Here is a 12,602-nt window from a genome sequence, read left to right as displayed (position 1 = left end):
AAGCTGTTGTGTATTAAAACCCACCGATATAAAAGGAAGACGTGCATCTACAGTCAAGTAACAAGTCAACAGCAAAACCATTTGATCCTCAATTTACTTAAAATTGATCTGTTTATTAATAAAAAAAATCAGTAAAAATCAAAGTACAGAAGTCAGACTACGCTGCTGCGTATCTCTTGGCTCAGAGCAGAGTTCTACTCCTGAAAATTAACACTTGTTAATTTTTAAGAGCTATATAACAATTATATACAAGCAAAAAGGTTTTAAGTTCTCCTATCTTCACAGAAGAAGAAAGGACTCAAAATTATATAGCTTCCTAACCCAGAGTGGGAGAAAAGAACCAACTTCTGCTCTCAAATCCTACTGAAAGCTAGCGTGGGACACCAAAAGCCTTTCATCTTCCACTTAGCATACCAGTCTGCAGATGTATAACTAAGAACTAAATCTTATTTCTGATAGTGTTTTACAAGCATTAACAACTTCAAATATTGTATGCATACATTCTAGTTTATTCACAGTTGTCACGAAATATATGGAAATACTCTAAGATATGTCTAAAACACAATTTAAAACAGTCTTAGATTCACTGCTTAAGCTTTTATTTACAAAAGTATAGATACAGGTAGGAAATATAAATCTTGTATCAGTACAGATACTTAATATAAGAGGAATAGTGCCACATATTAGTATCAAAAACTAAAAACATGGTCTGTATGGAAGTGGCTGGGTATACCTTTGTGTGTCGGTGAATTCTGCAAAGTGTTTGAATCTTCGTCTCAAAACACAGCAAATCATACAATAGCAACTAGCACATAGTATAACAATGCAACCTTAAGCACATACAATTTATTACTCAAATAATGTAACAAATGGTGAAATAGATATTTAAACTCAAATACTCTAGCAATAACAGGATAACTGAAGAGGTTTAGTCACGTATTTGAAGTACTCTTAGTGACTTGGACGTTCTAAAAGAGATCATTTCTCATCACTGCCATGCTCCTTCCACTCTCACCCAGTGCTTCGCATGGCCTTCAAGCTGAGAAGCTCCCCTGGAAGGCACCAGCAAGCTCTACGTAGCAGTACTGGTTAGGGGCACAGGGATCTCCTGTTCCAGGGCAGCCAATGTTTCAGGCACTATAATGCCTGGTACATTTGGGCATCAGGTATTCAAGTGTCTTCACTAACTTATATTGACCGTGATCTTCTGTTTTTCACATCCCAGAAAAATATGCGAGTCAATAGGCTACAGCACATATTAGCCTGTCCTACAAAATTCAAGCCATCCTAGCAAGAGAAAGCTGAGATTGGAGGGGATGGGGCGGGGGGGGGGAACAAAGTCATACACGTTTTAACACATGCTGCACACTTACTGGATCAACCTGCCATATAATAACAGTTGTGTCCTTAGATCCTGTTGCTAGTTTAGTGCCATCATTGGAGAATTTACAGAACCACACTTCGTTACAGTGCTCCGTTAGTATCTGCTGTGTGTAGCATGGGAACTGTTTCCTAGGAAAAAGAAAAGGACGCATTAAACAGGTTAATAAGAAAAGCAGTAAGAGATAGTTCTTACTAGCTAGATTAGAAAAAACACAAGCCAAAAACGTATTTAGAAGCCAGACCACTTAGAAAGTCCTCAATTAACAGCTGTTTCAAATAAGCACAGAACGAAGCGTCTTATCTGGTAAAAACCTCTTATCACCAAGCAATCATAACTAATCTTAAGAGCTTAGAGCTACTCTTCTTCCCCTCACATAATTCATTTTGCTTCATATAACTTGGAATAAAACTGACCTCGTTATGGCAGTAACAGCTTGTTAATATAAAGTTTTGTGACGTACAGAATATACTAGAGCCACATACTCATTGAATCATACACGAAGTATTTTATTTACATGTAAAGCTTTTTTTTAATGTATCTGAGCTATATCTTGCAAAATCCTTAGAAACAATTTTAGATAAAAGTTGAATAAAATGACAGTATTTTTCTTGAATGTGATCTTGCAGTAAGTTGTTTTTTATACTTTCTTTGCAGAATACCACATACAACTTTAAACATAACATGATAGAACCTAGAACCATAGAACAATTTGTGTTGGAAGGGACCTTAATATCATCTAGTTCCAACCCCCCCATTCAGATGGGCTAGAAGTTAATTGCCTAACCACTGACACTTTTTTTCTGACCTGCAGGGATCCTAGAGGGGTTCAGTCTTACGATGAGTTTTTATGTTGCCCAGCACAAAGCAACACAACTCTACAGGGACATGAAGGGACTACTGTAACAACAATAACCTATGTGAACATATGGTTTCATTTATCACTGGAGATAGCTAGCCTAAAAAAAATTACTTCTACATTTGTGTTTTAAAATGCAATTCAGTGGTTGCAAGGCTGATAGACACCTGGAAAATACTTTTTAATCCAGAAACTTCTGCTTAATATAGTGACTACATTCTCTTAGTCTGTTTTCTTTTACTAGAAGGTGCTTTCTAGTGTATGCTTAAAGACCATTGAGCAACACTAAGCCACCATGCTGTTCCTCACTCCCTGTCTTATGACAGACGAGGATAACCACACTGTATATATATGTATTTGTGTTTGGCTTCCTTGGGTATGTTTTTCTACAAAAAGGGAGTAGACAGATGTCTATTTTGCCTTATTCTGCCTTAAGCTGACCAGGAGCTGATTGTCGCTAGAACAACCCTGAGCCCTAGGTAAAAAGCACCACACATGAAAGAAAATTTGTCTTCCTTGAAGCCTAGAGGGAGGTTAGACAAGTCCTTACACAGACACATGTACCTACAGGTTTTATTATTATTTAGCCATATTACAATAAGTTAATGTTTTTCCTCAGAGCAGCAATTCCTTCTGGAAAGTACGATTCTTTTCCGTAACTCATACAAAGTACAAGGGGCACACTGTGTCTCAGGAAAGTCTTTTCAGCATATTTCATTAAAAGAAATACTCTATAGAAAAGAAGTGCTTGTATTGTAAATGTTAAAACCTTGGCTGCTTTTCTTAAAGACATGGGAAAAAAAACAGTGTAATGCTGGAGCACATAATTTTCGGAGTAAGGTGGCATTTAGGTTCCTTAAAAGGGTAGCAAGCACAGTTGATATAGTTGGTGCATATATATCCCATGTTGAACCATGCTATTCACAATCCAGTCAGAACTTTCTGTGGGAGCTGTGATCTAACTAATGAAATAATCCAGCACGTTTGGCTTCACAAACAGCAAAGAATACATTAAATAATGATGCAGTCGTTCAACAGTTTCTTGTCTAGGTAATTAGATGCTATCGTAGCTCAAAGTTTTGGGATTTTTTTTTGTTCTGCTTTATTTCCAATTGTTATGTTCAGCACAACACAGTTGAGTGATGTTGTTCACATACTCAAAATATCTGAGGTTATCCACTATTGTATATAAAGAAGTTCAAAATTCTAAATTTAACACCAAATGGATGCTTTTCTATTCCCTTTATGTAGAATGGAAGACTGATTTTTCAATTTCTACAACAGTTCTTTTTCAAAAATGCTACACTGACCTAGTAGAAGCATGCATGAATGTAACAGCATTCACTTCTCATTTGGGTTTCATTCTTTGTTTGTAAATTCAGACTGCAGTATATTTACATGAAAGCTAGAAGAGAGAATTCCAGGGGGAGGGGGGAACAAAAACAAACCACATAGCCTAAAGACTCTCAAGGTAAAAAATAAATTTTATGTATACATATATGCACATACTTTATATATACATATATATATATATAAATAAATATAAATGGTCACCCCCAAGAGCATCAATTCTGTTACCAAAATCTGATGCACAGTAAGACTGAATGTCTCACCTTCACTCCCAGCAGCTTCTCCCTTCTACCTCCCACTCTTATGAAGTGATTAGTGAAGAGTTAGTTAAACGTTTTACCCATTAGTGCAATTCGAGCATGCTTGCTCAAAATAGTGCCAGAAATCCAAAACATATTGATTCTAACTAACAAGGGAAAGTTGTCAGTGTTCCATCATTACGATATTACAGAACTTAAATTGTCTAAACTATTAGACTACTGTTACTTCTGTCAGTTTAATCAAGTTTTGGCTTCCACTGTCTTTAACTCACCTCATTATGCCCAAGCATTGCAGCATGTACAGCACACCACATACTGATCTCAGACCCCTGCAATAGGTAGGTACAATAGGTTGAGTTGAGGACAGAATGGAAGCCTTTATTTTGAAATGTTTTGTTTGTTTGGTATTAGTTTGGCCAAACTTTTATGTCAGCAAATATATTCATATAGGTGGAAATCAAGTCCAGCTTTGTCACATATGGCATCTTTTATATCCAAATCTATTTAGTCCATCTTCAGTATACCACGCTCTTTACAGTTGACTTGAATGCTCTTTAAGGTTTGATTGATCACTTTAAACCCCCTACAGAATATCCAGTGTTATTTATGGACTTGTGGAAAGACTAAACCACTTTCTGTTGGTCTGATTTTAAGACTTGCTTCTGAAATAGGGAAGCCACAATTCCTGTATCTAATAATTTCCAATAGCTCTTCAATTGGGAAATATTCTAGCAGTTTCTTGTGCGTGGACACTTAACTGATGTGATGTAGCCAAATATAAGTTAGTCTAAAAAAAGTTTCCTGAATGAAGTACCAACTATAACAATTTTAAAGCCTTAAGACGGCTTCAGTGAGGACTGCATCTTTAAAAACAGATTCCAAATAGTCAAAGTAGCTGAGTTTAGAAAGTTTCTAAAAACAAAGTTTATCAGACAGTACTTAACTTCCTCAGATGAACTAACCTTAACTCAAGGAGTCCTCTGTAAGCCCAAGTGTTAGCCTACTACATGAAAAAACATGCAAGGGTATCTATCATATACAGCCCCCGTTTTCTAAGTGTCCTAGCCTTTATTCCTGTATTACACCATGCACAGCAGTATTCTATAAAAGCTACATGTAGTTTTTAAGATCCTTGGCCAAGTTTTCAATAGATGAAGAAAACCGTTCAAGTCAGGTATTTGTTAAAAAAAAAAAGGAAACAAACACACCACCCCAACATCATCTTGCTTATATCTAGTGTATGATATTTCTAAGGTTCAGAAGCAACACTGATATATATGTAGATACATTCAGTTCTTACTGCCTTATAAAGCACTACTTTCTCAAGTTTTTTTTAATCATTCATAGTATATATTAAACACAAGTGTTTTCTGCACATTTCTACTGTTCAAACTTGTGTCTAAAAGCACCTTGCTGTCCACTATCAAAAGCTGAAAGTTGACTTCAAAGTGTGCTTCAGTAGTCTTTCTACATTCCAGTGAGCTTGAAAGCAGATTCTGAACAAGTAATGTAAAAGTGATTCTCCAGTCAAAACAGAAATCATGTACTGATGTATAAACAGACTGGCTACCCAAAGTAATAAGCAACAAGCAGTTAAGGCTTAGAATAGTAATATATTCTATTCATACCCACCTGATTAAAATTTTTAAAGCTTCAGTCTGACCCTGTTACCCCATAATCAGCTACCAAAGTCTTTCATACGCAGTTTCTACTCCATCCCCCCTTCACTCATTTATCAAGAACTGCCTTTTCCCAGTTAAACCAAAACAGAATATTTTTCACGCTTCTGTAAACATTAGGTAAAATTAAATTACTTTAAGAAATAAAGACATTGCTGTTCAACTTAAAAGTAGCAAGGGCTTCTTACCTACTACAAACATGATCTATAAGCAGCGAGACAGAGTCTAGATTACTATCTAGTTTGGTATTATGATATAGGCACCGGTCCCGTTGTAGTTCCACAGCCTGACGTAGCAGGTTCTGTAAACGCCTTGGAGGAAGCATCACTGATGGGGGTAGGTACGCTTTAAAAAAAGTTATGGAAAAATACATTTATCAAAATCAAGTTAAAAGTAAGAGCATTTCTTGATTTGAAAGTTTTTCAAAGAAACTTTAGTAAATAAAGCTTAAAAGCTACAAGAAAAGAGCGCACACAGCTTATCATATTTACATGTATACTTGTAAGATGTATACATCCAGAATTACCAGCTAGAACTTCTGGTAAGCAGAGCTATATGCAAGTTATTTGTAGTTACAGTATATACTGTCCTGGCAAACAAGCATCATTTACACAAACTCACTTGCAACACATTATTTAACAAAATCTGTCAAATTATAAAACAGTATCAGTTGTGTTCATTTGAGGAATTCTCAATTAGTACTATCAAAATGAACAATTTATTTTACAACATAGTATTCTAGTTGCAAAATCCATGGTTTTACACCAGTCACAAGAAATTAGAGGAGAAACCAACATCCAGAGACTACAGTCTCAGACTGCTATTAATCAGTACTAGTATTCACAGTGGTTCCAGGACACACTTAGTTTCAACCTTTCAATATAGCTGGCATTTACAAAACAACCTTCCCCCAACCCCAATACAGGCATTTAATCATCAACTTGTATTATTAATGCATACAACAGAGCTAAGAAATGAGAGCTGAAGATTAGATATAGAAGAACAAAGTGTTAATGGGGGCGCCTTTATGTGCCTTAACCAAGAACTATAAAGAAACAACTAGTAAATGCAATTAGAATAAATTCCCTGGAATACATTATTATGTAATGTGTACTGGATTTACAGATGCAGGAATAAATTCTAAACACCAGAACATCTTACTCTGGAGTTTGTCCAAAAGTTTAGATCTGGAAGCTGTTCCTTTCCCTTCCCACTCTGCTTTTGCACGCAAGTCTTCTGCATGGCTACACATCAGATACCTGTTAAAAATAAAGAAAATAAAAAGCATACACACACCAACAAACCAAGTCTTTTTGGAAACATTCTTCCCACTTTCCACACGATAAATAACGCTCTCAATTTGATTCCAGTTCATGTATTTTGAAATCACTTAAGCTTAGACTGATAGGAACAGAGGCATGGAACACATACACACATTTCAGAACAGATAGCTACTAATTGTCAATAGAAGAAAAGAGCCCCAAAGAGGTTTTTGGAAAGTTAAAAACGTAGTAGTTTCATCTAAAAACAATCCAGACTATTTTCACCTACTTAAGCATGCTCATTCAGTTGTAAGATGACAAACTAATAATTCTCAAGATCAGATGAGCACACATGTATTCACTTGGGTTCCAATACATAAATCACATCGTTATTTTGATGCATATAAGACAGAATATTATCTACTGAACGCTTTTCTTTACTTACCACTTTAGATAGCACATCTCACTACTGCTTATTTATCAAAAGGGAATAGCTTTAAAACTGAGAGGTTTTTTTTTTTTTTTTTTTAAAAGAGACAGCACAACCTAACAAAAGCTACAGCATTTCTTCGAAAACTCCATAGAAAAAGCTCTCAAAGTCCGTACACTTACCCACTGAGGACATGAATGCGTTCTGTATTATATTTCAGAGGTGTCAGTTCACAGCGTAGAACTTGAAGTGCCTCCAGGACCTTGCCATCCTCCAGGTATTCCAGGTACTTCTGCTGCAGCAGCAAAAACTTCATCCTCTGACATGACAGAAAGCAGCAGTCAGGGGAAAAAGGTTGACTGAAGTTTCAGAAAACGTTTGAGCCTAAACAGAACAGTAGAAACCATTCTACTATGCCCTTCAGAAATCAAGCTATACGTAATGTTTCATCACTCAATTTCTTTTTGTTGGATTTCAACAACACTATAGCAATTAAGTTATTGATTTAGGTATCCTCCTACCTCATTTCTCAGATCCCCCCTTCAAGTTGTCTCAATTTCATATTCACACCCTTTTCACTGTTTTCCAAACATGGAATTAGATAGGCTTCCCAATCTTAGATTCTAACAAGAAAGAAGCAACTAACCCCATATTTAAGACTGCATGACAGCACAGAACACAGCAGGCCAACTCAACAAGTTTTCAAACTGCTTACACCAAAGCTGACATGGATCGTTTGCATAGCTGCATAACATAAGACCTCAGGGAGTGTCAAATTTTTTTTTTATTGTCATGTTTTATAATTACATGTTAATTTGTTTTCCTTGGGTGTTTTATCATTTTTCAGGAGCACAAAGGAAAAAAAAGTTTCCTACACTTAGGAATCACTTCACTTTTCAGTTATCAGAAGTAATCACTGTTGTTTCATAGTTTTCTTTTTATCTTGTACAATTTTTGATTCTTTAAAAAAAAATCAAGCCTGCTACTCTAACAACTAGTATCTATGGATAAAAAGCAGGCATTAACTTATAATGTTCAAAAAGCCAAAGTCCTAGAAATTTCTATTTATACTAAGTTTTTACATAGTTTGACTGTTTCTGAACAAAACCAACTAATCAGTGTTTTCATATTTTTATATATTCATATATTTTATATGTTATATTTATATATCCATATATATTGCATTACTGCTAGCAGTTGACTAGAGATGTCTTTTTCCTCTTACAAGAAGACTCACCAAGTTAGAGGAAAATGTACATTCTTAAACATACCGGTGAGAAACAAAAAACACCAAATGCAGCAAATCACATCTGCTTTTCTAATGAATACACGACCATTTCAATTACCAGTTTCCTTTGCTTCGTCAGATCTCAAGTACCTCACTATTTTCATGCTCATATTTGGTCAATGTTTACTTGTTAGTTTCAAACACACTGCTAGCCTCCTTAAATAAAGGGCTAATTGGAAGTTTAAGATGTCCCTGTCCTGTTAACATTTACATGAAAGTTTAAGGCTTCAAAGCTGTAAAAACTAAAGTTAAAGAACAAAGCAATTTCAACTTCCAGAGATATTCAGTTCTGCAAAAGAATAGTATTTCTATATACAATGCTATTAAATTACCTCACCACTTTGTGAAGCATAAAACATTGCAGAGAAAAGGTGATTTATGTTCAAACATGTCTGCAGCACTCTGTTGTTCTCTATGTGATAGGCATTCCTATATTACATTCCCTATCCATCTCTTCAGTTTATTTGGAATTGTTAGAACTATATGTGAAAACAGAGTATCACTGCACAGTTGTTTTTTTTTTGTTTGTTTCTTTCTTTCCCTCCTCCAGGTAAAACAGCAGCTTTATAGTGTTTTGGAGATATGTAGAGAACTAAAAACAAACAAAACCAAAAAACCACACTGACCTCAGTGGTTGATTCCATGCACTAGGCCAGCAGACCTCATGCTGTTTGCTTATATAGCAGCAGCAGGAGGGATAAGAGCTTCCTTTCCTAGCTGTGTACAAGCTCAGAAGGATGCATGAAGGTGCTCAGACAGTAGTCACATACAGTTTTTCTTTCCTCTTTGTCACCTGACATTGATGATAACCACGTAAAAATTGCCTCATATTTCCAGTTTGTAACAGAAACTATAACTCCTCCAACTCTTCTTCTCTAGTCTCTACATATAGTGCTTACTAAATTTATATTGTCTTTTTCCTTAAAGGCAGATACATATATGGTTACTAATTACTCCCTCTTATACTTTTAGAGCTTGGCATGTCAATTTCATTTCTTCAGAGGAAAGTTTAAAAAAACACAAGAAAAACCTACGAAACATTTTTTGCATTGACAATCCCAATTCCAATTGCACGGAACCATTACAGGAACTCTACCATGCAGAATGCTGTTGCCAAGTCATCCAGAGAAACATACTTCAGTTTTGGTTTAGAAAATATAAATTAAGAAAAATCACAGTGCCATGTGCAACTTTGGCATATTAAGAATACAAAAGCATCCAAAACAATGTAGTACCATACGCTTCATGTAAAAGTCTACTGTTAACATAATGGAGAATGAGAATAAAAGATAATCAGCTTTAAATTGTAGAATGCAGTCCCTGCCTTTATGCTATCGAAAGTGTTGATAGGGAAACTAAATTGATTTCCTATACTATTTTGATAAGTGCTCCAAAACTTACCCTACAGCATGCTCAAACAACACTATGAATACAGCCTCCTTAAAGCAAAGAGTCAGACTTCAATGACCTTGTATTTCAAACCATTTTTGATATCAGGACACTCCTTCCCTCCTACCACTGATTTTTGTGCAACTACTGTCTCTTGTCTAACAAACATTTCACTGAGTATGTTACTTTTGCCTTCATTTTCTCTCAACTACTTCTATATACCCTAGTAATAGCGCTGCTAACTACTTGCAATACCATCTTCTTACGGTAGAAGTACTTCACTTAGAGTACAACATCTTTTCTAGAGCCCAAGGAATTTCTTCTAGGATGAAAAAGAATCAGTTATAATGTTAACAACTGTGGAGTAAAAACAGAAACCCCACTATTTAAGTGGAACACAGCATAAAACTGATCAGATGCAATGCACGCACAAATACAGCTTACTCATTATCCAGATTCGTTAGCTGACTTCTGAAAAACGGAAATGAGAATTATTATAATCCAAATTAGACCACATACAATATAACACAAGTGCCTGGGATTTGTTGTTCTCATTTCAGCATTTGCAATGGAAATTCAACATCATTACACTCTTCACTGCTGAAGAACTTAAATCCAGATACTACCATCACTTAGCTTATAGCAAAGATTCTTCAATCTACAGAAGCCATGGAAGAATCCCAATACAACAGTATCATCATAGCAGTGTGACTATTCTTGTTCAGTTAGTACCACTTCATCCTGTCTTTCAACTCTATAGAGCGGAAGAGGATAAAGTGCATCACTTCACTGTTTCCAGAAGCTATTATAGAAGTGTAAGCTGAGCCTCTGGTCATCCTGGGACAAAATGAAGACAGAATTAATAGAACTAGAGTTGTGGTTTTGGTCTGGTTTAAGTGTACATACTATTAGCATTTTGCTTTCTCCAAACTACAGCCTTCAATTACTAACACATATGTTTAGTTCTTCACTATTTGTAATAAAGCCCCTTGCAGAGCCTAAGTTCTAGAAAGTTTTATATACACCAGCACTAACTGAAGCACTATTCACCAGTACTAACTAAAAAGGTAAAAGCCTCAGCAAAATAACTAAAAAATGACAGGACAAGAATCCCACCATAGTCAAGAAAATAAGCCATTCTGATCGCTGGTTACAGTAGCAAATCTTCAGGAGTTTAAAGACTAAGACACGTAAGAACCCAATTTTAAGGATTAGATTTTGTTATTTATGACCTCCATATCTTGACAAGTTCCAAAACAATTTCATTACTGCACTAAGAGTTGATAGTTCAAAATAAACACAAATGCTGCTGAAACAGTTCTTCTTTGAAATGAAAAAGGTAACCAAAAGACATGCTCAAATCATCACCTGATGTTTCAAGACATACACTCAACACAGTAGTTATCTGCTTATAGACCTGCAGCACTAGAACTCCGTTTTCGACTACTTGTATCTTTAGTACTTTGATAGTCTTGTAGAAGTACAACACAGATAAATAAAAACACTTAAAACCATCCCAAACTTAAACGTAAGATTTGGTAATGTAAGAATAATTGATGAAAATAGAAATAATAAAAAAATAGAAATAATGCCAGACTATTTTCTGCCCTATAGAATTTAACAAGGCTTCAACCATACCAAGTCATGTCACTTAAAAAGTAACTCATTCCGATGGGGAACTGCCCCTAATGCTGGTAGCAAGAGAGACACCCTACAGGCAGGTGGAGCACTTCACTCACATGACAAGACAGGTAGCCTATGTTGTATTGCCTGCTGCAGGTTGTATACTTCCAGAACTTGGGGAAAACCCAAATAAGTGAGAAGAAGCAAAGCGCAGACAACTGAAAAGTATATTCTAGACTATAATTACACGTGATTCCTTCCTACGGCCAATTAGTTACCCAAGAGAGATGTTATAGTATGCCTGAGTAGCCCTACACTAAGCAAAACATTGGGCTGGCTTACAGATTATATTTCCTACCTGTAACCAAAGGAAAAATTGTAATTATCATACTTGAACCAACTCGGAGGTTTTCCTACAGTTTGTCTCAAGACAGCTGTATCTTATATGCTGGAAAAATAAACATGACTAATCAGACTATACTGATAGTATACAGCCGTCAGTTGTGTTGATGCAAACAGAAATAGTAGACTTCCCACACATACATCCACACACCACTTTTTAAAACGCCATCAAAAGTTTACAAACTGAGAGCAGACATTTCATCATCAGTGTTATCAACTGTAGAACTTATAGCACCTTGCAGAAACACAGGAACTAAAACAGAAGTAGAGTTTTCAAAGTACATATATCACCCCTTCACTGAATAGACATTTCAAAAGAAGTTATATATCCTGGTTATTTTAACCAGGTCACATAAAAAAATCATACAAACCACACACACCCTACTTTGTTAAACACTGCGTCATCTAAGCTTCTAGGTACCCATTCTTCTTGTACGCACACATTTTTAAGACATCCAGTCATACAGTATGAGTAACAGGTCAGGAGTCAAACAAAACCAAAAATCTCATTTTCTGTTTTTGAAAACGAGCAGCAGCATCTTGTTTGGACATGTCATCTTCATTAGCTCTGTCTTCACTGCAGTCTGGATTACCTACAGAGTATAAAGCATCCCTTCTTACCTGTAATGGTCTTGTGCTAGTTTTCCAGTTGCTGACTACAATAATTCCCACCCATCAT

The 12,602-nt window shown here is 35.8% G+C and overlaps 1 protein-coding gene across 1 annotated transcript in view; it reads right to left on the bottom strand.

The window, feature by feature from the left end:
- The window catches only part of WDR26 (WD repeat domain 26), a 33,638-nt gene that overhangs the window by 16,981 nt on the left and 4,055 nt on the right, over window positions 1–12,602 (bottom strand). The window contains 4 exon segments of the mRNA XM_040551320.1: window positions 1,374–1,512; window positions 5,718–5,874; window positions 6,691–6,788; window positions 7,404–7,540. Of these exon segments, the coding sequence (XP_040407254.1) occupies window positions 1,374–1,512; window positions 5,718–5,874; window positions 6,691–6,788; window positions 7,404–7,540 (531 nt within the window).

Source organism: Cygnus olor, chromosome 3 (assembly GCF_009769625.2).
Source record: "Cygnus olor isolate bCygOlo1 chromosome 3, bCygOlo1.pri.v2, whole genome shotgun sequence".
Taxonomy (NCBI): Eukaryota; Metazoa; Chordata; class Aves; order Anseriformes; family Anatidae; genus Cygnus; species Cygnus olor.
The sequence above is the reverse complement of the archived record's forward strand: the minus strand, read 5'-3'. Positions and strand labels throughout refer to the sequence as shown.